The sequence below is a fragment of the Typopeltis vanoorti genome, chromosome 18 (assembly GCF_054136105.1).
Source record: "Typopeltis vanoorti isolate ZY-2024b chromosome 18, IOZ_Tvanoo_1.0, whole genome shotgun sequence".
NCBI classification, from domain to species: Eukaryota; Metazoa; Arthropoda; class Arachnida; order Uropygi; family Thelyphonidae; genus Typopeltis; species Typopeltis vanoorti.
The window spans coordinates 63,760,500-63,787,193 of NC_143566.1; the positions used below are offsets into that span (position 1 = coordinate 63,760,500).

The following is a 26,694-nucleotide window of genomic DNA, read 5'->3' on the forward strand; positions in this document are numbered from 1 at the left end:
ATCGAAACATTGAGAAATTAAAGTAATTATTCCTAAAACGGTTGTAGTCTCCATAATTTACTGAAAGGAATAGACTATGTATTGCTTTGTATAATGTTCCATTTACCCCATATATAATTGTAGCATTTTGCAAAGCTTTTTTTTTCTGGACACCCTGTCATATGCCTTTACCAGATCTACAAAACGTAACTACAAATCCTTATTATATTCCCAAAATTTCTCAACTATTTATCTTAAAGTGAATCTGATCTTAAATTATTCCTAAAGTAATTATTCCTAAAACAGTTTTACTCTCCATAATTCACTGAAAGGAATAGACTATGTATTGCTTTGTATAATGTTTTTATTTTTCTCTATTTAGTCTGAACCCAGCTTGTTTTTCTCCAGGTTTCTGTTCCACAATTTCTCTCCACTTCTTTTCAAGTATGCTTGCATAAATCTTATCTGAAACATGTATGAGTTAAAATGTCAATTTTAACTCATATACATTTTGCGTACGATATCGTCTCCATGCAGAATTCTCAAATGCATGAAAAGACATAACAATTTGGTAAGTGGAAGTTAAAATTGCCCTGGCAGCTAAACAGGTTGGCCTTCTTGAAGACACCAATACAATACCAAACTGTGTCAGAATTAAAAACACATTCCACTGGACCAAAGCCCAGCATATTTCCAAACAGCCGATTTAGAACTATTACGCGAACAGATTAATGCTACTCATATGGAGCTCTCAAAAATAAATGCAACTATCAATGCTCTACACAATGAACTGTGTGATGTTTTAAACTCAGAACTGTGGGATATCCTTAACAACATCTCTGATGCAATGACTAATAAAGAATTCATCAAAGTTAAAAACCGGCACGAGAAAAAATTTGAAATTCTCCAGCATCATAGTACTATGAAATGACCGCAATTACAACAAGATCGCATCATTGTGAATTTATCATCGGTAGCCCTAACAGATGAAGCTGTTAACGCATTAAGTTGAGGATATAATTTTGCCATTACTCCCAGGCAAGCTCCAAAAGGCAAAATAATGTCTTCCATTGAATTGAACGAGGAAGGAATATACGAACTGCCTCCAGCAATAGCCAATAACACTCGTTTCGATCTGGCCAACATCCTAATCCATTCCAAGCCTCCTAAAAACAATATCCCACAAAAGGAAATCAGTGCTTCAAAGAACTATATAGTAATAACCATATATATAATAATAAACATATATTGTTATAACTAAAGCAAGTAAAGGTAATGCAACTGTGGTGATGAATTTAGCTGAATATGAAAACAAAATGCACAATCTTTTCCAAGACCAGTCTACATACCAAATTATAGATTGTGATCTCACTAACTCTCAAAAGAATAAAGTTTGCAAATTATTGAAAAGTGTCATTTCTTGGCCAAAATAAACAATTAACAAACTCAAGCCTTTTCATGTTAAAACACCCAGAATATACAGAGCACCTAAAATTCACAAACAAGGTACACTCCTACATCCTATTGTGGATAGTATATATAGTCCCACATACAAACTTGCTAAATGTTTAACTAACTTACTAGCCAACCTCACAAACAATTTGGTCTCTTTTCTGTTCACCTAAAAAGTATTTTAGAAAACTATATCTTAAAAAGTTTAGAAGTAATGATTAGTTTTCGTATCACTTAATTATTTACACATATACCATTAACTGAAACTCTTGGAAGTTTTTCCACTTGGTTATCTATAAATTATGATACCAAGAAATTATATATTTAGTTTAATCCTTTATCCAAGTGTTAGCAAACAAGATTTGCCCCTGAAGTATTTTCAGGACTGGGGCAACTCGTACATAGAAACTAATGACTTCACATCACTTGCCTTAGTATCCCTTAATGCAAAGCACATATCCTTGCGGACATGTATAATGTTATGCATTATACATGTCCGCAACTGGTTTCGATCTTTATTGAGGTTTCATCAGTGGATCTGGCTCACAGCCCCAGGGTCACTGCCCAGATCGGTTTCGACCTCTAGGTCTGGCTCACACTGATGACACCTTGATAAAGGTCGAAACCGGTCTGGGCAGTGACTCTTCCCATAATGCATAGCATTGTACATGTCCACAAAGATATGTGCTTTGCATTTTGGGATACTAAGGTAAGAGATGTGAAGTCATTACCTTCTATATATACGAGTTGCCCAAGTCCTAAAAATACTTCAAGCCCAAATCTTGTTTGCTTACAATTCGATAAAGGATTAAACCAAGTATATAATTTCTTGGTATCTTTAATTTAAATTGAAACCCTTGATTTACTAAAGTCACATTCTCCCCCTGATATATTTGAACTATTTAAATTTACAGTACATGCAGTTTATTTTACATGGAAAGGTAAGATATAGAAACAACTAGATGTGGCAGCAATGGGCTCCCCCCCCCCTTTCGCCAATTTCTACATAGAACACTCGAAAAAAGTGTTCTAGAAATTGTCGAGATTGTAGAGAGAGAGGTTGCGAAAGAAGTAACTGTGTGTAAAGAGGGCTCCCGTTTCAGATAAGTTTTTTGAAATAATTAATAGCATATAAGTGTGTGTTCATGAATAAGAGTTGCTATAAAGGTCGCTTTGTTAAATTTTTACTTCTTTCCTTAATTGTTTATATGTGTTCTTTGTTTTTTACTTTTAATTGTTATTATTATTGAATACCCCTTTTACTTGACATAAATTCTTGTGCTTCCTTTCTCCCTTTTCATTCTATGGCCACTACTTAAATTGCTCATGTGTGCAAAACTTGGTAGACAAAGAAATTGCCCACGGCTAGAGCCAAATTTCTTTGATACAAATCTGGAATTAACTCTGTGTCAGAATATGGAAAAATTTGTTTGTTAAAGCTGTGTCATACAAATTCTTAGACAGGAGAATCTTCCTTGTCAGGGAGTTAATTAACACTCGGAATGACACACTATTAGATAATCAAGCAATTAAAATTCTCAATTACAAAAACCTTGTATATTTTTACTCTTACTGCAGTCGTAGCTATCCCCAAATTATAACTCGCACTGGTTCTATTTTTATGAGTGGTGCATTGAGTTCACAGATCAGGCAACTTGTTAGGTAAGAAAAAGAAAGATTTATTCATTACTCGAATACGATATACAAATATCAAGATCACTTAACAAAACTGAATCTCTCCTACAAATTAAAATTGATTAACCGGACATAACCTTAATACTCCTAGTCTTAAACATTGGGAGACAATATCTACAATTAGTTAAATTTCTAACATCATCCTATTCAACTAAAATTCTTGTACAAGCATTTATCTTATTCTAGATTCAAGAACTATCAGGCTAAAACTTACTTTAGCAATTCAATACCACACTGTACATGAATTCTTACTCAGAGCTAAGACAATCTACTAGTTGATTAAATACTAAAGTCCTGTTTCATTATGTAAGTCCAATCACTGGACATACCCGCACATTATTGCACAAAGGAATTGAAAAGTTTCTACATTACCGAGCATCAGGATCTCTCTGGCTTTTTTCTCTCTATCTTCCAAAAAAATTCACACGGCTTGTTACCCTCTCTTACGGTCAGCTGTTTTCATGTAGGACAAACTAGTGATTACAATCACGAATCACCTTTTCCAATGTGGGCGAAGCTGCTCTGCCGGGTTCCGTCCATGTGGTTCCACATGTTGATTGGTTTGTACTGGCTTTTCCGCTGTACCGATGATTATGCCCGAACTGGATTGCTATCTGGCTGCATAGCTGCCGCTGGACATCGTTCTTTTCGACTGCTCTCATGCACCTTCTCCTGGAATGACTCGAACAGGAATCCCGAACAAAAGAAAAGCCTCAAGTTGCCGTCGCCAAGCTCTATATATCCTTGCTGAGCTGTTCTCCCTACTACGTGACTCTTTTCTGGCAAGCACCCAAAATTCTTGCACTTGGTACCGTTCTCTCCTCATTGCGTTCTCCACGCACGCAACTTGGACCTCATGTAAGTGACTGCCTGGGTCATTTCTTTAAGCCAATTATCTCGTTGTATACTTAGATCTAACTGTCTCATGTTAACATAACTTTCACTAAATTTCAACTCTTATCGGTTTTACAAGGACACTTAGCATTATATTACATAGGAAAATTTACAATTAAATGACTCTTTCGTTATTTCTTATCAATCATTTCACTTATACCCATATACAAGCATTTTCTCTGGGAATTTTTGTACCTGTTAAATCTGAATCAAATATTTTACAATATAATAAACCTTTCATTCAAGATTTAACAGCTTATAGCGTAATTAGTGTGTGGGATATTTTGTTTAAATTTATTTACAAAGTTATTTCTTATCAATCATTTCACTTATACCCATATACAAGCATTTTCTCTGGGAATTTTTGTACCTGTTAAATCTGAATCAAATATTTTACAATATAATAAACCTTTCATTCAAGATTTAACAGCTTATAGCGTAATTAGTGTGTGGGATATTTTGTTTAAATTTATTTACAAATTCATTGTCATTAGAGCTTAGTGTAGTAATCGGCAAAGAAAAGATGGCAGCGGCTTTGTCCATGAAGGAATTTAACTTCGACTTCAGTCGTTTTGTGAAATGTGAGGTGTGCTATATGAACTCATTTGATTACACAGACAAATTGTGGATATTTAAGATGGATGGAAGGAGGGTGTGTGCAAAGTGTGAGCTGAATGAGGACTTGATGAGTGCTAATATGCTGATGACTTTAAGTGCTAGTAGCCAGAATGCCGCGAAGAGGATAAGTTCTCATCTGATAGGGAAGGAAGGTGTAAAAGAGTAGCGAAAAAATGTTAAAAAAGTTTTGAAAAAGAGAATGAGTGATCTGAGAAACTTAATCGATGGTGAGAAAGACAAATGTGATGCGAATGTGGTGGAAGGCTATGAAATTGAGACAATGAATGAATGAAAGCAAAAGTGTGAAACAAGGCTTGAAAGTTCAAAAATTTGAAAGAACGAATGACAGCGAAAATATGATGTAAGATTCGAAAATGGATTTGGTTAAGACGAGGCAAGAGATAAAATGGATGGGAAATGAAGTTAAGAAAATTTGTGATGTGTTAAGAACATTCGAGAGCGGAAATGATGAAAACAAATAATGTTGGTATAAAAGAGGCAACAAAAGATTGTTAGTGGCATTGTATGGTGATTCAATTATTAAAGGTGTGCTGGATGAGAGGATGCACAAGGTATGTTTTACTGGAGGTAGAATGAATAGTGTTCAAGGCATTGAATATGAGAAATAAGTGAGCAAAATAGTTAGTAGTTGTAATAGGTACAAATGACTTGACTGCAAACAAAGAACATCAGATTGGATATCAGGAGATTGCTTAGATAAAAGAGAATAGTGTGATAGGAAAAGTGGTAAGCGTGTTGCCTAGGTATGACAGTGGTGAGATAAGGTGGAGAGCAAGGATTATAACTGATATGTTAGCAGAAATGTGTGAGGAGAAAGGAGTACAGTTTGTTAATGTGTGCAATGAGTTTGAAGAACAAGTGAACTGTATAAGAGTGATGGACTGCATTTGAGTGGTTCTGGTGTGAGTCGCTTGGAGAGACTGCTGCTGGAAGGTAGAGAAGTGCGTGCAGAGAATGAATCTGATCAAGTGGGAAGCGATGTGGAAGAGTGGGAGAGTAAGCCATAAGAGATTGAAGAGGTGGTTATGAATGAAGAAGTGAGCAGTATGAGTATAGAGAATGAGAGAACAAGTGTGCAAGACAGACAGGGAAATGGGGAAGCTCAGGGTGGATAGGGAAACACAGTGTGAGAAAGGTGGTGCTCCAAGAGGAAGTGAATGCATGTGTAAACAGGAAAGGAAGGGGATGACCTGGGATCAAGAGAAAACAGTTAGATTTAAAGAGGGTTCGAAGATGAATAAGGAGAAAGGGAAATGGCTTGAGATGAGCATGGAGAAATCACATTGAATGAGTCGTATCAGTAGAACAAGATACAGATCCAGGGATGAGCTGCTGTTTTTGTATACAAATGCTAGAAGTGTAAGAAACAAGGCAAATGAAATGGTTGCATTAACTGAGTCAGTTCATCTAAAAATTGTTGGAATATGCGAGGCATGGTTGGATGAAGATGGCATCCTGACAGGAATAGAGGTAGAAGGGTATGATGTGTTTCGTGAGGATAGAAAGGGTAAAAAGGGAGGGGGGGGAGGAGTGCTCTTGATGATAGAGAAAGAGTTATGTCCATACAAAGTAGAGATGAAAGAGGGGGAAATAGTGCAAGTGGTTTTGAGGCAGTATGGTGTGAGACAGAGGTGAATAGAATGAAATCCATGGTTGGATGTTGTTATAGACCTGGTAATGTATAATCAAATAAGAAAAGGGTAATCATTACTGGTGATTTTAATTATGGCAATATAGACTGGGAAGATGAGATAGCAACTGGAAGTGAAGAAAATTAGTTTCTTGAGTTTTTGAGGGACAACTACCTCAGACAGTATGTAACAGAGGGCACACAAGGATTGAGGGTCTTGGATTTGCTCATCTCATCATAGGATTGTAATTATAAATGATGTGTCCAATCACCCACCAACTGGTGAGAGTGACCATTAGGTGATTAGGTGACCTGGGTGGTTGCAGCAGTGTGAAGACCTCTCTGAGAAAAGGGTATATGTGAAACTACAAGGGTGGTGATTATGAAGAGCTCAGGAGACAGCTTGCAGGTGTAGCGTGGAATGAGGAGTTAGCTGGAAAAGAGATCAATGCAGCTTGGGGAATATTCAAGAATTATCTAGTAGAAGCAATGTCTAAACGTATTCCAAGAGTCAGAAGGTTAAATAAGGAGGTATGAAATGGATAAAGGAAGAGATTAAGCATGCGATACAGAGAAAAAGGGCATTATGGAGGCAGCATAAGAGAAGTGGTAATAACCAATTCCATCAGGATTACAAAGACCAGGCAAGGCAGGTGACTTGGTTGGTAAGGGTAGCAAAAGTGAGGAATCAGCAGCAGTTAGCTAATGAAGCCAAAAAGAATCCTAGGGAGTTCTTTCGATATGCAGCCAGCAAAAAAAAAAAAAAAAAAAAAAAGAATGATTATGGAAGGATTGATTATGAAAGAATTATGGAAGGATGGAGAAAATGGTATAAGGACAACTGTTGAGGAAGATATAGTGGAGATACTTAATGAGCAGTTCATAAAGGTCTTTCATTCTTGTGAATGTGACTTCATGGAGAGAGATTGAGAGCAGTTGATAATGGGGAGAAGAGACTGACTGACTATAAGTGAGCAAGAGGTATAATTAGGCTGTGGGACTAGATAATATATCACCACATATTCTTATTCTAAAGGACTGTGCCAGGGAGTTGACATATTTTTTTAATATGAGTTTTGCACTGGGTCGAGTTCCAAAGGAGTGGAAGGAGGGCACGACTGTGCAGCCTCATAAGGGAGGTGATAGAACTCAAGCATCAAATTATAGCCAATCTGTGTGTCAGGTGTTGTGGTTAAGTTGTTGGAGAAACTGGTGAAAACTATGATCCAGAATTGGGTTGACAACAATGGTATTATCTCTGATGGACAGCATGGATTTGTTAAAGGGGGATCATGTTTTAGTAATATACTTACTTATTACAATGAGGTAATGGCTTCCTTGGACAGAGGAGAGGTATACACAGTAATATACTTAAAATTCACAAAGACTTTTGATAGATTACTGCATGATAAGTTGATAGTCAAACTAGTGCATTGGATTGGAGACTGGCTATCTGATAGGTATCAGCAAGTTGTGTATGGGGGAACAATATACCAGAAGAGGAAAGTCACTAGTGATGTATCTCAGGGGGTCTGTTTTAGGGCCATTTAACTTGTATGTTAATGATACTGGCAAAGATTTGGATGGAGATATTCAGCTGTTTGCAGATGATACAATAGATGAAATAATTTCATTGCTTATCATTTTCTATAAATGATTGTAGCATTATAATTTTAAAAGAAAGTTAGTGCTGGCATGGTTGGCCGAGTGGCTAGTGTATCTGCTCTCCAGTCAAAAGGCTGCGGGTTGAATCCTGCCATTGGCATGGATGTTTGTGATTGTCTGTGAAAATACTAATGGTGGTGGTGGGTGGTAGATGGCGTTGGTGGATTAAGTGGTGGAGATAGAGAATTATAGAGTAGGTGCCCTCCCGCGATGAGTCTTTGGACTCCCTGGAGGTGTCACTTAATAATAATAATAATAATAGTAATAATACAAAGTTGGGACAAACTATGAAGAGCAGAGAAGATGTGGCCTTACAAGAAGACTTGAATAAATTGAGTGAATGGGTATGGGAATGGGGAAAATGTTGCAAAATGTAAGGTTTTAAAATTTGGGAAACAAAGATGGGATGTAGAATTTATGCTTGGTGGGGATATATTGTCGGAGGTGAAGGAAATAAGAGATCTTGGGATGATAGTGGATAAGGATCTGAAATTTAGGGGAAACGTTGCACAAATTGTGAGGGAAACACAAAGACGTTTGGGAATGATGCAGAGGATACTGACTTATAGAAATAGGGTGATTCTTGTTCCATTGTATAAGGCTTTGATTAGGCCATACATGGACTACTGTGCACAGATATGGTCACCTGGTTTTCAAAAGGACCAAGAGATGTTGGAAAGGATCCAGAGGCAACTAAGGTAGTTTCTGACCTCTGGAATGTTGAATATGAGGAAAGGTTGAGAAGATGCAATTTACAGAGTCTAGTGGATAGGAGGAAGAGGAGATATGATAGAGACCTACAAGTTAGTAAAGGGTTCTTATAGGATCAATGTTGGAGAGGTTCTACAGAAAACAGTGGGAGATCAGAGAAGAATCAGAGGTCATCCCTGGAAGCTGTATAAGAGGGTGTGAGATGCAGGTTTCTTACATGCAGAGTTGTGTATGATTGGAATGCCTTGCCTGAGAGTGTGGTATCTTCAGAGAATTTGAATGTGTTTAAGGTGCGGTAAGATGAGCTATGTGTATGATAAAAGGACCTCCTAGATGAGTCTTTGATTTCATGGGGTCTTGGAGTAACAATAATAATAAAAGCTAGCTATGAATACAGTCACTCTCAAACCAATGGTTTGGCTAGGCTATGTTGATGATGTGCTTGCTATTTGGCCACATGGTCCAGACACGCTGTATGCATTTTTAGTGTATTTAAATAGCCAAAATAGCCAACACCCTAAAATCCACTTCACAATGGAACAGGAAGCTAATGACTGACTGCCCTTCCTGGATACACTAATCACACGGCATCCAGATTATTCCTTATCTTTTTCTGTTTAGAGAAAATCCACATATACAGGGAGATATTTATACAGTCACACCATCATCCAGGTCAGCAGTATGGTATCCTAAAACACTTACATAGCTAGAGCTATGTGTTCCAATAACAATGCTCTTACTGCTGAACTCGCTCACTTATGTCACATCTTCTAAGCCAATGGCTATAATCTCCATAGGATAGAAAAAATACTAAATGCTCCTCAGAAATCACCTCCATTACCTACCACACAAGTATGGGAGGTAACAGCAAAACTGTTACCATCCCATACATTTAAGGCACATTTGAAAAGATATATAGAGTGCTCAATAAATATCAGCTACACACACAGTATTTAAACTTTATGTCAAATTGGCAACTCTCATCTGTTCACCTAAGGACAAACTCTCTTCTTTATCATATCCAGGAGTTTATGAAGTGCTCTGTTTCTTGTGACTGGGCTTACTATGGACAGACAGGAAGAAATGTTGACATCCACCTTCGTAAACATAAAAATATATCCAGCACTATCATTATGACAAGTTGGGTCTAGCAGACCATGCCTTGGATACCACTTCACACAGGATCACTTGGATGAAAATAAAATTGCTACACAGAAGTCATAAGTCAGGGAGATTGTTTTTGAAATCAACAGCTTTAAAACATACTCCAAACCTCAACAGGTATGGCTGCTGTATAAATTTACCAAAAATCTGGGTGACAGTCATTTTAAGATCTAATTAATATTGTTTTCTCTTTTTCCAACATAGATGGAGCCTAATTAGGTCTTTAGTTCTTTGTGTTGTCCATTACAATTTTTTTAAACTAGTGCCACTGTTATACCAAATTGCTATTGTCTTGTGTACTGTGACAAACTGTTTTTGTGCTCTGAAGATGCTGGATATAATACCAGTAAAATATCAGCAAATAAGTTAATAAATATTATTTTCTTATCATTCTGTGTTGTCATCTGTTTTATGCAATGCAATGTTTTATAACATTGCATAAAACATAACACCTAATAATGGTTAAACGATCTAATGATATTTACAAAACACAAACTGTGTCCTGGATAAAAGGTTACTGCTCTCTTTAGAAACCATAAAAGATGATTGTAATATTTTTTTCCCCTAAGATCTTACATAAGCAGCTGGTCAGACAACTAGATGATAATTTGTTGATATTTTGAGAATCCTTATCTGGCTTTAGAAAGGTATTAAAAATTGCCTTTTTCCTGGAATCTGCAAATTCATTTTCATAAAAAAAAAATAATAATAAATAATAAATAAAAAAAAAATTCTGTTGAACAGACAGGGCACAGCTGATCCATGGAGAATGATGACAGATGTTTAACCATCTCATAATTGATGTTATCTAGTCTTATAGTCCTATAGCAGCTGACCTTCCAGGACATTCAAAGTGAACAGGACTTGATGTTATTCTGCCTTTTTTTTTTTAATCAAGAATCATGGGGTGGGGGGGGGGCAATAAAAGTTTAATGTTTTGAGAAAACCTTCCCTAAGAATATCTGTAACTGTTTTTAGAACAATAGTAGTACACCCATTTTGCTCTGGATCAAAGAATGATGGGTGGAATAAATGCCCTTCATTTTCCTGATTTTGTTCCCGATTTCTCTCTCTCTCTCTGCCGTTTGCTGATCTGATGATAGAAGATGTGAATTTGATTCACATGTTCTTTTAACACTGATGTCAAATGTCATGCTCAAATGTGCACACATTTAAAAGAAATTAAATTTCCGTAGCTGGGTATCACTAAAAGATAACCCAAGCTTTGCTTTGGGCTTCCTTCAGTGCTGTACATTCTTAATTCCATTCTGAATGGTTCAGGGAGAGCTTATTTTTTGGGTGCTACAGTATTGCACCTTATATTATGCACTCAGTAATATGATTCACTGCCTCATTAATAGGAGAGGAACTAACTGTTACAAAATTCAATATTCAGCCAGGAATCAGAGGATATTCCCTTCAGTGTGATCTATTTTCCACCATAATATCTGTGATAGAACATATGACTGCCTATGTAAGAGGCTGAATTTCACAATAAAAATGATCACTCCCATAAATTTTATCTTCTACTTCCCATTTAAACAGTGAGAAGAGAGGTTGGCAAACAAACTATTAGGTCAACAACAATGAATGTTCATGTAGGAATATGAAAAAAAAAAAAAGTGTTACTGTTGTCAAGCATGTGGTACACAACTCTTCCTCTAACCAACAGAGTAATGTAGCCATTTAAATCTCCCATTAAGTACACGAAATGGAAGTGCAACATAAAGTCATCATGGTTATCTTCATAAAGATCTGTACTATATAACAAATGCAGCTAATGTAATAAGAGACCATAGTAGGAAGCAAATGGCAAACTGCCTCTATATCAATATTAAGTGGGACTTGTTGGAAATTGTTAACATCCAGGAATGTGTTAGCAGAGCTAATCTCAGGTGGTATGGTCACTTAAACAGAATGGGAGAGGAAAAATTAGAAAACAAGTGTTCTCTGCCAGGTTGGCAGGAAAAAATACCCAAAGGAAGACCAAGATATAGGAGGATTGATACAGTAAAAATTGCCTTAGAAGATAGAAAGATTTGGAGGAAAACTGTAGATTGGAAGTTAGGAATGATGTAATTTTGTCACATAGTACTATCTTAATATCCTGTATATCTCCTGAAGGTATGGTATATGTCAGTAATTTGATGATGATAAATGAAAAGGACCAATGCCATTGCTGGGAGGTCATTTACCATAAACAGATGCCCCAAATGGAAGGGAATGTCATCAGATGCAGATTAATATTTAAGAGAGAAAAAAGCATCAGAAACTTGAAATATGAAAAGACAGCTAGACTAGATGCCATTCAACCTGAAATGAGGAAATACGGTGATGTAAGTTATACAACAGTTCTACCACATATTCCAAAAGTAAGGGTACAAGTTTTTAACCAAAACAAATAATTTAACAAATTTGCCATGAAAATTAGAGATGATGTAGCCTCCAACTATGGTGTTCAAGAGTACATTTGAAATCAGACAGGGAAAATAATAAATAGAAATTATTAACTGAATCCTCACTAGTAAACCATCAGAAAAGTTAACACATTTTAGTCATTTAGATGCGCTTTATAATAAAAATGACAAATTAAATTAAATACAGAACAGAATAATGAAGAATAATGGAATAATTAAGGTTATGAGGCAAGAAGCAACTGAATAAATTTAGACAGAAAATGGAAAAAATCAGTCAAGCGATCAAACTAATGGTTATACAAGGGAGGTCTGGAAAGCTCTGATAAACACCTAGAACAAAAGCCAATTAATTTTATGTCTTCTTATATACCCTAAAAGGGGAAAAAAAAATACAATTTGATGAAACATGGAGATTAAAGGGTTTTAAGATACGTTCTTTCTTGTGGTTATAATAGTTGCTTTAATATCATTTTTGTTCTAGGTGTTTATCAGAACGTTTCAGACATCCACCTCCATTGTACAAGACAGAACTTAAGCCAATTTAAACAATGAATTAAGAGCTGCATTACAAATAAAACAGTTGAACAGAAACTACCAAGCACAAATAGTTCTGAGGAAAGTTCAGTGTGAACAGAGGGTATTAAAATGGCAAGACATCTGACCTCCATGGAGTAAGAGACTTATTGTGGGAGGACAAAATGTTCATCCAACCACACCTTAAACTTATTTAATGTGTCTACATTCACAACACACTCAGGCAATGCATTAGTCACCAACCATTCTCCATGAAGAGCACCTACTCCTCACTCTTCTGCTTACACCCTCATTATACAGTTTCCAGGCAATGGCCTCTTGTTCTACTCCCCTCTCCAATTCTATGAAAACTCTTTTCCATGTCAACCTGATAACAACCCCTTACTAACTTATAAGTCTCAATCATATACCCGTCTTCCTCCTATTCACGAGGCTTTGCAACTTGCATTCTCTCAATCTGTTCTCATACTCCTTTGTGAATCCTCTCTGGAGGATATGTTAAATCCTTTTACATATCCTCATTACCATGAAAACCTGGGGGGGGGGCACCACAGGTGCCAGGGGGGCAGAGTAGACTGATGTTTCCTCTGCAAGTAGACTGATGGTTTCCTCTTTGGTCATTCATTACATGTCATGTCAGATGGCTTCTTTTGATCAGATTTCTTTATCAATGCTGGAGGGACCCCAGGTAATACACTAATACACATGCTCTTCCTCCTATACATCAAAGACCTAACTTCAAATCCTATTCATGGTTTTGTTGATGACAGCGCTCTCCATTCGTGAAAATCTGAAGTACTCAATTATTTAAGCTTCAAGATTGGAACATAACGACACAAAACACAGTTCAATCTTATTGCCCAGAAGAAAGTTCATACTTCATTCTCTCTCTCTTACTTTTGATAATATTCCAATTTCCAGTCAAGATCAGTTTCTTTCTTGAGCTGACTTTCACATCTAGCTTATCCTGACACAAGCATATTATTACATTATAGCCAGCTTGGCCTTCAAGGTAACATTCCACCATTTTCCTATAATCATGTAAGAATATGAGCAGCCACTGGTCAACATCCATATGCAGTTCTATTCCAAACATATTAAACCAACTTTTCATCATCTTTCAGAAGTCTATCACTGAACAGGTATTGAACAGCTTTACCCATAATTTTTTTCACAATGAATAGCTTTTCAATATGAAGAAACGTGTTAATATATTCAGTCTTTCTCCTTAACCACATAAAGTCTTTCTCCTTGCCCATATAAAGCACTGTTGTGTTATAGGTTTTGCAACCTCTGATGTGTGGGAATGATACACACACTGATTCCTCTGCAGTAATTACTAATATTACTCATCCTTCCCACTTCTATCTTTCCTGGGACCAATCATATCCTATTCCTGTAAGGATATCTTGTTTTGTTAACTAGATCTTACTAATATCGATAATGTTTGGTTCACTGCATTGCTTATACTACCGCCACACTAATGGTGGTGGTAGAATAAGTAATACATACAATGGGTTCACAACTGTTTAGTATGGGTAGAAGTTAAAAAATTGTGCAGGTGAATGCTGAGACAAGCCAGGGTCATCTGGAGAGCACCGTAAACCGCATCCACAGATAAACCTTATCGATATAAGAATGATTATCATTATGAGTATTTTTTAAACTCTGAGAAGAGACAGCAAAGAGAATACATGCAAGATGAGGAAAAGAAAAAACTGTATAGTTAACTAAGGTATAACACCTTCATTAGAAGACCAATGGAGAGACATTTTTGATTGGAAAAGGCACTAATTTGATTCTCATTATGATGAGAGGAATCTTTGCATGAGCTTTGTCAACTGAAAGCGAGTTAGTCAATCTCATTTGCAGTGGGTTTTCTCCTGGAACTCAGGGGTTTTTTTTATGTACACACAAAAAAAGGCAAATCAGCTAGAAAACAGACAAAACTACTATATATAGTGGCTAGTAAATTTGATGAAGATGGTTGAACATGCACAACCGTAGTTAACAGTGTGTGTGTGTGTTAGATGATAGATTGCAAGGTGTAAAGTTGCTACCTGTGATGAGTTATTAGGCTCAATGGAGGAATCATGGTTTTATATTATAAACATATTGATCCCATACAAAAGAGATAGAAGGGTCTATGATACATCAGTGCCATGTGAATCAGAAACAACAGATGAAAGTTGGAAAAGAAGTTAATTGATATTTTTCTTGAAAAGTTAGAGTCATAGTTTTTTGGGAACACTTGGTGAGCAAGCTGTTCCATAGAACAGAGGTAAATGGAATAAAACTGGAAGTAGGTTTGATGTGTTTGTAACTGTACTGAAACGTGACAATGAGCAGCTGTGCCCTTGTATTAACAGGCCCAACAGAAAGTAGAGGAATGAAGGTTGCTAGTTCGGTGGAGCAATGACTATGGAGGTATCTATAAAAAAGACAAAGAGTTGAAACAGGGTATCTGTGAAATAAAGGTTAAAGTGAGTCTGGGAGGGAGGAATCATCCAAGAACCAAATTGCCCTCCTCTGGATAGCATCAAGAATTTTTAGAGATGCACTATCCCAAACATGTGAACAGTATTCTAAAGATGAGAGAATTTAGGATTTGTAGAAAGTTAGTAGCTGGGCAGGCAAAAAATAGCTTCATGTGCAGAAAAGAATGACTGGTTTTTCAGAGGCTGAGAAAGCAGCTACTGACGTGTTTATGCAGCCAGGAGAGGCTAGAGCTAAATGTCAGTTCAAGAAAAGAGAGAGATGATCAGGCATGATTTGTGTATTAGAGGATAAGGAAAGTGAGAGGACTTATATGCTTGAGGACAACGAAAAGCTGGGTCGTCCAAAAACTGGACTGAGCGAAGTTAACATCCAAAAAATGTGCGATTTCTTCAAAGAAAACCTGAAATCATCCATGAGATTGATTGAAGATGAATTGAGGATTCCAAAATCAACTACGCACAACATTTTGACCGAGAGTTTGGGGCTTCATAAATTGAATTCGTGATTTGTTTCCCACAAGCTGACCGACGACCAAAAAAATGTATCGAATTGAACACTGCAAGGACCTCATTAAAACCGCTCGTAACGACTCAAACCTCCTTGAAACAATCGTTACTGGTGACGAAATGTGGTGTTTTGAGTATGAGCCCGAAACAAAGCGCCAGAGTGCTGAGTGGAGACCACCAGAAGAGGGGCATCCGAAAAGAAGTCGCTCGGAGAAGTCAAAAGTAAAGACAATGCTGATTTGTTTCTACGATTCCAAGGGCATTATCCACAAATAATTCATTCTGCCTGGCCAAATGGTCAGTGGTGAGTTTTATCTTGAAGTTTTGAAGAATTCATCACATACGGCATGAATATGTGATGTAGGCAGCTGGTCACTTTTGCATGATAATGCACTATCTCATCGTTCGAACATCGCGAGACAGTTTTTAAGCAAAAACCAAGTTTGTGTGTTGGATCACTCACCGTATTCACCTGATTTAGCACCCTGCGACTTCTTTCTCTTCCCCCAACTTTATTTGCTGATGAAAGGAAAGCGATACGACACCACTGAGACGTTCAAGCGGCAGTAACCACGACCCTCAAGAGTATCCCAAAAACTGATATAAAAAACTCATTTAACGAATTAATTGACCATGCCAAACACTGTATCGAAGCCGAGGGAGAGTATATTGATTGATATTGATTGAAATAAATGATCTGAATAATTATAATTGGCCTGTGTTTTATTTACTATCAAAAGTTCAGTTTCTTTTTGGACAGAGGGTGAGAGAGAGCCATGAGGCACTCCTGAACAGGATTAGTGATCACTGAGAGTAGATATTTATGTATAAGAGAATGAGGATAGGTGATATGAGAGAGCCACAAGCCATTCCTACAATGTTTGTGAACCTTGAAGAGCGAGCCATCAACCATGACATGTAGTGAACAATCGGAGGGAAAGCTGATTAACCAATAATAGTGGGTGGTGAATTGCTTAGTAGACCTAAATGTCAAATACAATCTTAAAGTCCTGAAAATATCAAGAGCTACAGCATGTTTCTCCAGATCTTTCTATGCTACACATCCAGCTATAAGAAATCAGCTATAGATCTAGACTGCATACTTGTGGTCATTGATTAAGTAGCATGTCTGTAGATAGTGAAGAAATAGACTGTTGAAACTTTTTCCATAATTTTGGAGCAAATAAGTGATGGCAATTAATCAGTAGGTGCTGAAGGACACCATTTGAATATAACGGGGGAGATACCATGGGGACTAGAAGACTAGAAATACATCAGAAGAATAGTCATTTACTATTCTTCTGATGTATTTCTTTTGCTGAAAAAATCCACAGGAGGCATATTGTGTTCAGTTTTTGGTATGGTATGAGACAATTTGCTTTGGGCATCTATGCAGGAGTCAGAGGAAACGAGTGATATCAGGAGGACTGCTTTATCCTTAGCTGCTCTAGCAGTGGTGCCATCTGGATGAGAGAGAGAAGTGGAAGCAAAGGTGAGCAGAAGTTATATTTGATAAACTTTGCAAGGGATTAGAAGGTAAGGCTTCCATTTGGACAGGAGGTAAGTCAACTGCTATTGGTCTTTATGATATCAGATTTGGATTTGTTTAGCGTTTGTTACATGCTTCAGCACAGACTGTATGAGGCTGGGATTCTTGCTGCAAGCTGCCAGTGGTAAGGTGAGTCTGATTTTGGTACATCTTTTGTTGAACTATGAGAATTTTGGGTATAATGTGGAATGAATGTCATCATGCCAGTGAGGATATTTCAGTGACTTGCTCACAGCAAGTGTTTGGATGAGTACAGCAGAAGCTCTGGAGGTCATGGTACCTCTGTAGTGCCAAAGGACATGAGCTTATTTGATGCTGAGGGCATTTATGTGAAACTTTCAAACTGTGATTTGAGTTATTGAGGAGGCGTGACATCTACAGTGTGTCTGGAAGTAGAAGTATTTAAAAAATTGATCAAGAATGGAGATGGTTATCAGGAATTTGGTAGGTAGATGTACAATATGTGTCAGGTTCATTACTTAAAGAAAAAAGTTCTGCGTCACACTCGGCTTGATCAGTGGAGTTGGAAAAGAGGGGCCAGTTGGAGTAGTGGACGTTAACCAAGAAAGGACTTTGAATACTCTGAGTTTAGGAGTAAGTGTGGGATTTGTGCAGTTAGCAGCAAGATGGTTGACAGACCACACCACATAACTCGTTGAGGAAGCTACTGACATAACATGTTTATGACAGGAAAGACTAGAAGTGAAAGTCAGTGCAAGAACAAAACCTGATCCTGTCTGGTGATCTGTGTATTACTGAATGGAAAGGAAGGGAAGGTGAATTTTTGTGAGAAAGAAGACAACAGTGCATTTTGGCATATATGAAGATAACTAGATTACTGAAGATGCCAGTGAATAATGGCATGGAAATTAGTGTTTAAGTGTGGTTGTACTCTATATACAGAATTTGTTTATGTAAGCATATAAAATGAAACATGAGAAAGGCAAAAGGAGAATAATAACAGCTTTTACTTACTGAATCTCGGAAAAAAACTTTGGTTTTGTTAGGTTCTAAATTAATGTCCACCATGGATGGAGGTACTTCTATTGATAAACAACACACAGGATGGCGAAGTTTTATCTCTTCATTAGCAAGATTAAACCTTTCTTGTATTACCTGAGAAATAAAAACCATTACACATTTCCAACAGAAATACTAACCTAAAATACAGAAAATCACCAAATTAAGAACACAAACAGCCAAAAAATGGCTGTTTGTGTTTTTAATTAAAACATTAAAACCATTTAAGAAATGAAATGATTTATCAAGTTACTTCTTAGCATCTCTTCAGATAAAACTCTAATAAGATGCAAAGTTTGGTTCAAAATTAAAGTAGAATACAACTAGTCCTGGTCGATTATAAAAGAATTAGATATTTTTCCATAGAATACCTGAAACATATTCTTGACAGAACTAAGGAACACTACGATGACAAAGTTGATATCACACTAGTCTTATCCAACTATTTATGTAGTAAATTTCACAGTCATAAGTCAGTGGTTATTGGATCCATATTTCACAATAGCATAGGCCAATATACAGAATTGAGTACATCCACCATATGAGGCTGAGCTAAAAAAGTTTGGTTTTATTCAAGCAACTATCTCAACTTCTTGCTGCTGTTGTTTGGCATTTTAAGAGTGAAATTACAAACCTTGTCATTTCCATTTGATATTTTTAGTAAGACTATTCTACATTTTCTAACATTTTATATTATTTTTAGTAATACAAGAATATAAATATATGTGCCATTTATGTGAAGGAAGTAATTCTATGATGATCAGTTTGAATGTTAAGCATCATCATCATCAAATTCCTGACATTTACCCTCCAGAGGTGTACAGGATATTATGATAGTACTACATGAAGAACTTACATCATTACTAACTTCCTATCAACAATTTTCCTCCAAATCAATCTGCTATCTGTCAAGACTCCAACATTATCAGATCTTATATTTCTGTCTTCTAAGGCAATTTTTACTGTATCAATCCACCTATATCTTGGTCTTCCTCTGGGTCTTTTTCATGTCAACCTGGCAGAGAACACTTGTTCTGCTAAACACAAATAAAACGTTAAGCATTATACATGAAAATAAATTAAACTGATCGACTTTGATATATGACATTATGATTCTGATACATATTCTCATCATGATTCAAGAAAGAAGTCAGTCAAAAACTGTAAGAATATCCATTAACTAGGTGGCAGAACTTGCAGAATTAATGTAGTATTAAACATAAATAATGCATAACCTTTTAAGTTGAAACTGTATCAATAATGTGGCAGAAATTTTACAAATAACTGTCAAAACAGGATACCTGCAGAAATGCGAGAGCTGTACTATTAAACTGAACAAAAAAAAAAAAAAAAAAAAAAAAAAAAAAGAAACTTAACAATGATGCAAGGAATTCCAAATAACATATCAGCAGCCAACTTACAGATTAGACAAAAGGTACCAAGTGGATTTGGCTAACCTATAAATCTTTGCTACTCTTCATGCACCTCTCTGACTTACAGAAAAGTAATTTAAATGTTTCTTCATTAGTAACATAATCAAAATCATTGTTCTTAAATTCTGAATTTGCTACACCGTACCATTTCTGATAAAGATTTTCTTCATGCTGTAGTAGAGAATCAGTAGAACATGCTGAATCACCTTGTTATGTGGGGGATTTCAACTATGGGGACATAGATTCGAGAAAGAATGGTCACAGACAGGGAAGGAAATGGAATTTATAGAGCTGCTATGAGATAATTACCTGAAACAGCATGTAATGGAGGGCACACAAGGTTTGAGAGTGATGCACCTGATCAAAGCATCAGAGAACTTAACAATAACCAATCTAGCTATGCTGCTCCCACTCTGGGAAAAGGATTATGTAGTCTTGACCTAAGAAATTTCCAGATGCAAAATTTTCTGATAAGCAGGGATATATGTGGAATTACAAAGCAGGTGGTTATGATATGCTGGGGAATTAGCTATTAGAAGTATCATGGCATGAAAATTTGGTAAGAAAGTGGTATAAGACTGTACACCAAGTAAGAAGGATAAATCACGTAGGAGTTAAATGAATGAACAGCATCATTAAGCAGGAAATGCAGGCAAAGAAAAAGTTGTAAAGAGAGAGAGAGAGCGTATAAAGAAAAAGATAATCAACATGCCCATGAGCATAACCAAAGCTAATTATAAGAGAAAGCTGACTGATGAAGCTGAAAGAAATCCTAAAGAGTTTCTAACTACATGGCAAGTAAAACGGGGAATTACTATAGAAGGATGACTTTAAAGTGTTAATGGTAAGAAGGTAACAAAAACAAACCAAACAGTTCAGTTAAGGAGTGATCATTTTGCAATGCCAGATGTGACACAGGCTAATCAGAGAATAGAAGTTGAAGAATTGGAGGTGTTCAGCAGAACCTCACCACGAGATGGTCATGGAATTCAGATGGTACATCAGCATGTGTATTATGAGAATGTAAAAGGGAATTATCAGCACGTCTGACAAAGCTGTTTAATTTAGGCCTCAATACTGAGACGGTGCCAATGGAGTGGAAAGAGACAAAATAGTCCTACTGCATAAAGAATACTTCACGACAAAAGTAGCAATTATAGACTAATCAGTGTCTCAGGAGTAATGATTAAGGTATTGGAGAAATTAGTAAAAGACAGAATTCATGGACTGGGTGGATAGAAATATGATACTTTATAAGGAACACCATGGTTTTGTGAAGGGTAGGGTCTTGCCTTAGTAGTCTGCTTAATGTTTTTAATAAATAAATTAAATTTCATGTGATGATACTGCGTTCCCCCTTTTTACGGGAGTTCACGGTACCATCTAGTCCCCCCCCCCAAATTTTATCTGGGCTCCGGAACCAGCATAGGCTGATGAATCAGACCTATGGCTGGGTCAGTATTCCTGACTGTAATCTGTGCATCCTCAGAACGGTTTGCCTGCTTGCGGGATGAAAAACACCAGATAAACTGGCGGAAAAAACCCTGCTGTCCACGCCCAAGACTGGCTAACTTGGCTATGGCTGAGGAAGATCCTTAAGCTCCTCACGTTGTTGATGGGAATCGAATCTAGGACACTCCTTCCCCAGGCATATGGTTGCGAAGTGCAAAGCCACTAGGCTAACCATGCGGACATTTTTTTAATAATAAAGTGATAATGGAGTTGGATAAAGTAAATAGCTACTCTGTGATATTACTGGACTCTGCAGAGGCATTTGACAGGATTCCACATAGCACTCTGTTGCATAAATTGGAGCAAATGGAGATGGATATCTAGTAATTTTGATAAGAGGATGACTGATGGACAGACACCAAAGAGTAGTTTATGGAGAAGTTAAGTCCAGGAGAAGGCAGATGACTATTGATGTACCACAGAGCTTGGTACTTGGTCCTCTATTATTTAATTTGTACATTAATGATATAGGAAATGATTTGATGGGAAATATTTCAGTTGTTTGCTAATGATACAAAACTAGGAAGAATGACAGTAGATGAAGGTAATGTACAGATCTGCAGGATGACCTAAATAGACTGGCATAGGCAAAGGTAAATGGCTGCCAGTTTAAGGGGCCCAAGTGTAGGGTGATACACTTTGGGAAAAAGAGATCCCACACTGTGTACTATAGTGATGGAACTGAAATGCAGGAACTGACGGGGGCTAGGGACTTCAGAGAAACTGTGGTGGGGATGTTGTAGTTCAGAGGGAATATTGCAGAGGTAGCCAAAATAGAACATCAGATTACGTGGTTGTTGAAGAACATAAAGATAGGGAGGCTAATGTTTCCCCTTTATAAAGCTTTAATAAGGCCACATCTAGACTACAGTGTGTAGATCCAGTCTCCTGAATTCCAATGGGTGAAGAAAGTGGAGAGGAATCCAGAGGTGAGCAACAAAAAATTGTGGCAAGTCTGTGGAATGCTTCATATGGCAAAAGATTAAAGTTCTGTGGGTTTCAAAAACTAGCTGAGGAGCTATAATAGAAGCATATAAAGTACTACAGAGATTTTATAGGACTGACACTGAAGAATTTTTTTCAGGACATGGCAGGGGAGAGAACTAAGAGTCACCTGTGGAAATGGGATAAGAGTGTAGTTAACAAAGGTGTTAGAACTAGATTTTTTGCTTGGAGAGTGGTAAATGGCTGGAATGGGTTGCCAGAAGCAGTTGTGAGTGCTTAGTGTGAGAGCAATGGGTCTCCCACGATGAGTCTTCTGACTCCATAGAGATACCTGTATAATAATAATCAAAATACAGTGTCCCAGAATTAGCTATCTATTTCTATGAAATCGGATAAATCTATTAAAAAACTGACATAATTTCATGTTTATTACCTAATTATGATACAAAAACAGATAGATTTATAAATCATAAGCCAAATCTTTATTGAGAACTTTCAGCATGTGCTCCGTCTGGATCCTTGCAAATTTCAAATCTATCCTTAGCGTTGTGAAACACATTTTGAAACATTTCAGGAGTTATGTCCTGCACTGCCAAGTGAATGTGTTTTTTAAGTTCAGCTAAACTATTGCTCTTTCGGGCAATAAACCTTTGTTTTTATGAAACCCCATGCAAAGAAATCCAGGGGTGTCAAATCCAGAGAACGTGGAGGTCAAGGTCGAGGTCTTCCACGTCCAATCCACCAATTCAGAAAGCATCTGTTGAGATATTCTTGGACAATTAGTGCATAATGACATGGTGCTCCATCTTGTTGAAACACATTATCAAGAATGACATCAACAAGAAACTGTGGTTTGAGAAACTGCTGAAGCATATCAAGCTAGACAGTACTGTTACAGATGCTTCCTGAAAGAAGAATGGGCCATAAATTTTGGATTTAGTCATTCCAAGCCACACATTAACTTCTGGACAGAGTCTCTTTGCCATTCTATGACTTCACATGGTTTTTCATTGGACCAGATACAACAATTGTGTAACTGAATTTACCACACATGTGGAAAGTCGCCTTATCACTGAATAAGATGTATCCAATAAACCTCCATTTTCGATCTGATCCAGAAATTCTGCCCACCTTGCTGCTCAATCTGGATAATCCTCTTCATTTAGAGCATGCAGTACCTGAATGTGATAAGCCATTTTCATCAGTGTCGAATGCAAAATTCTATGAACTTTTGTCTTGGATATATTGAGTCTTTGACTGGCTTCCATAGCCAATGTTGTTGGTTCATTCTCGAACAATTGTCGTACTCCTTCAATACTGTTACATGCTGTCCTTGAGCGTCCCATTTCACTGAAATAAATAGCTTAATTCTGGACCACCCTGTAGTCTTCTTCTACCTTACTGAATCTCTAAGGTTCTTAAGGCCACTTTCCATCAGGCATTGAGTTATACAAAACAACAAGCCAGTAGTTGACAAGTTGTGGTAGTTTGACATGCATGTTTCTTGCTTTTGATAGAAAAATGAGTGAACAGAATTTAAGAGTGTTTTGTGGTGATGGTGCCATGAAAAAGTTCAACTAGAAAATTATCTCTATCTCACTCAACAAATTATTATTATTATTATTATTACATGACACCTCCAAGGAGTCCAAAGATTCATCGAGGGAGAGCATCCACTCCACAGCTCTCCATCTCCACCACTCAATCCACCAACTACAGCGAACAACAACTACCATCATCATTTATGCCAATGCCCTCTACTGGCCACCAACACCACTAGTATTATTACAGACAATCAAAAACATCCATGCCCATGGCGAGATTCAAACCCACAGCCTTTTGGCTGGAGAGTGGATGTGTTAACCACTCGGCCAACCAAATATTCTGAATGCAATTTCAATATCTTTTATTGACTATGACATGTTATAATAGGTTAAATGTATATTCATCAGGAGATTCCATGCTTATTTGTATATAATCTTTCTTATAAGCATGGTACTGATAATTAACTTTCTCGATACACAAAATTAATCAATATTTTTCCAATAATATACTTCTTCACGAAGGCTCTGGCTTCCAATAATTTATTTTAAATATATTTCTTGCTTCCTAATTTTTGCACTGAAATCACTAATAGGATATTTACATCCTTTTGTGGATTACTTCTGGTTTTTTCATAAAAAAATTTCTCCTCTGCAGCTTCTAAGGTTGCCAGTACATTAATACAAGTTATCTTGAGCCATTTTGATTGTATATTCTTAATCTGGTTATTCTTTCATTAAAAATTTCAAACTTAATCACAGATTACTATAATTTTTTTCTCATACTAACAACCTGTGCCAAGTTCGTGTATATCTGAGGTGTTTCCACCATAAAGTAGTAAGACTATCCTTCTTCAAATTACCTTTACCTATACTTTTCATCTCCTTGTACTGCTACTATATCCATTTCATATGTATTTACTTCATGTATCTCATATCTAATTCATATGTATTTCATTTATTCTACACAAACTTCTACATTTCATGATACTATTTGGAATCCATTATTCCAAGGCTTGTTTCTATATTCATTTCTACTGAAGATTATTTGTTTCGTGAACTAGTAGATCTTTTACGATGAGGTTGTTGGCATGCTTGTTAATGGTCACTACAAAATTATCAAAAATAGTAGTCAGAATAGATCATACACATAATCAAATCCATTTTGTTTATACGATTGGGGGGGGGGGGGGAAGAATAAACACCTAGAACAAAAATTAATTAATTTTATGTCTTCTTATTATCCTAAAAGAAAAAGAACAAATTATTACAATTTGATTAAACATGTCAGTTAAAGCAGTTGCTTTAATATCATTTTTGATCTAGGTGTTTATCAGAACTTTCCAGATTCCCCTGATAAGCATAATCAACAAAATAAGCAAGATCAAAAGACTTGAAATGTCAGGTGACTGATAGGGCTAAGAAGACAAAAAGCAAAAGTGTCAGATAAGAAAAAAGAATGTATGTGTTACCATTAACAACAGCAAGAAAAAAAAAATTTACAATGATTCTATGATAAGAGAATGAGAGTGTCCCTAAATCATGTTACCCAATGCAAAAATTAACAATATTATTTAAGCTGTTATCAAGATGCAAAAAAGTACGGTGGAATAACGGATTATTTTGGCTGACACTAATGACTCGAAAGGTGAAAAATATTGTATGATAATATATGAAAGATTTACTGGAAGAAGCAAAAAAAGAAAAGCAAGAGGGTGATGACTGTAAGCTTACTGCCATGTATGAAAGGCATGTTGAAGAGATCAATTATCATAAATGAATCAATGCACAGGTTGTGCAGAAGAAATGGTGTGTGGTTTGTATACCTATGGATTGAATTTGATGGGCAAAAGAGAAGGACTTATATAATGTTGATGGAATGCACGTCAATGGATTAAGCATTAGGTGTCTAGAGAAAGCTTTGTTTACCAATTGTGCACACAAAGTCAGCAAAAACTAAAGCTATTAGGGCAGATGAGTGTGTGCAGACACCTCTGAGGCAAATGAGTATGGGAATGACTGAAAAATGCAGAATTTAGTCTCTCAAGTGAAAAAATTGAGGTGAAAAGGTAGCTAGGGGCCTAAGAGGATGATACAGTTTATGTATAATATGCTAGAATGCTAGAAGTATCTGGAATGAGAAGAAGGAGACATTGGCATTAATTGGTGCACCCTCACTAAAAATTGTAGGTATTAGTGAGACTTGGCTGACAGCAGAAGACATAATGATGGGGATAGAAAGTGAGATGTATAGTGTGTGTGTATATCAAAGGCGAATATTCAGGGTGTGCTAGATGTGCAATGCTCGTCCCAAATAGCAATATTACTGAAATTATAATTTTGCATTTATTCCCGTTAAAGACCTCCCCCAATTGTTTCCTGGCTTCGCATGATTCCTAAAATTAAACACAATATAATAGTAATGCTTCATGAAGAGGACACTTTTTGATATGTAAACATTGCATCACATTCGTGTTAATAGCCCGGGTGTGCGTTCAAAATGCATACACTTTTGAGCTCTTTGAAAAGATGTACAGAAGGCACAGTGGGTCAAATTCTTGGTGTTCTAGTAGTTTTAAAGTGACTGAAAAATGCAGAATTTAGTCTCTCAATGAAAAAATTGAGGTGAAAAGGTGGCTAAGGGCCTAAGGGGATGATACAGTTTATGTATAATATGCTAGAAGTATCTGGAATAAGAGGATGGAGATTTTGGCATTAATTGGTGCACCCTCACTAAAAATTGTAGGTATTAGTAAGACTTGGCTGACAGCAGAAGACATAGTGATGGGGATAGAAAGTGAGGTGTGTATCAGGGGCGAATATTCAGGGTGTGCTAGGTGTGTGATGCTCATCCACCGAATAGCAATATCTATCACTGATATTATAATTTTGCATTTATTCCCCATTAA

General features: G+C 36.7%; 1 protein-coding gene across 3 annotated transcripts in view; it reads right to left on the reverse strand.

Annotated features, from left to right (window-relative positions):
* The window catches only part of LOC150096718 (PMS1 protein homolog 1-like), a 269,065-nt gene that overhangs the window by 126,025 nt on the left and 116,346 nt on the right, over positions 1-26,694 (reverse strand). For all 3 annotated transcript variants that reach the window (XM_090407892.1, XM_090407891.1, XM_090407890.1), the window contains one exon: positions 18,310-18,450. In XM_090407892.1, coding sequence (XP_090264018.1) covers positions 18,310-18,450 — 141 coding nt within the window. The remainder of the gene's footprint in view (positions 1-18,309; positions 18,451-26,694) is intronic.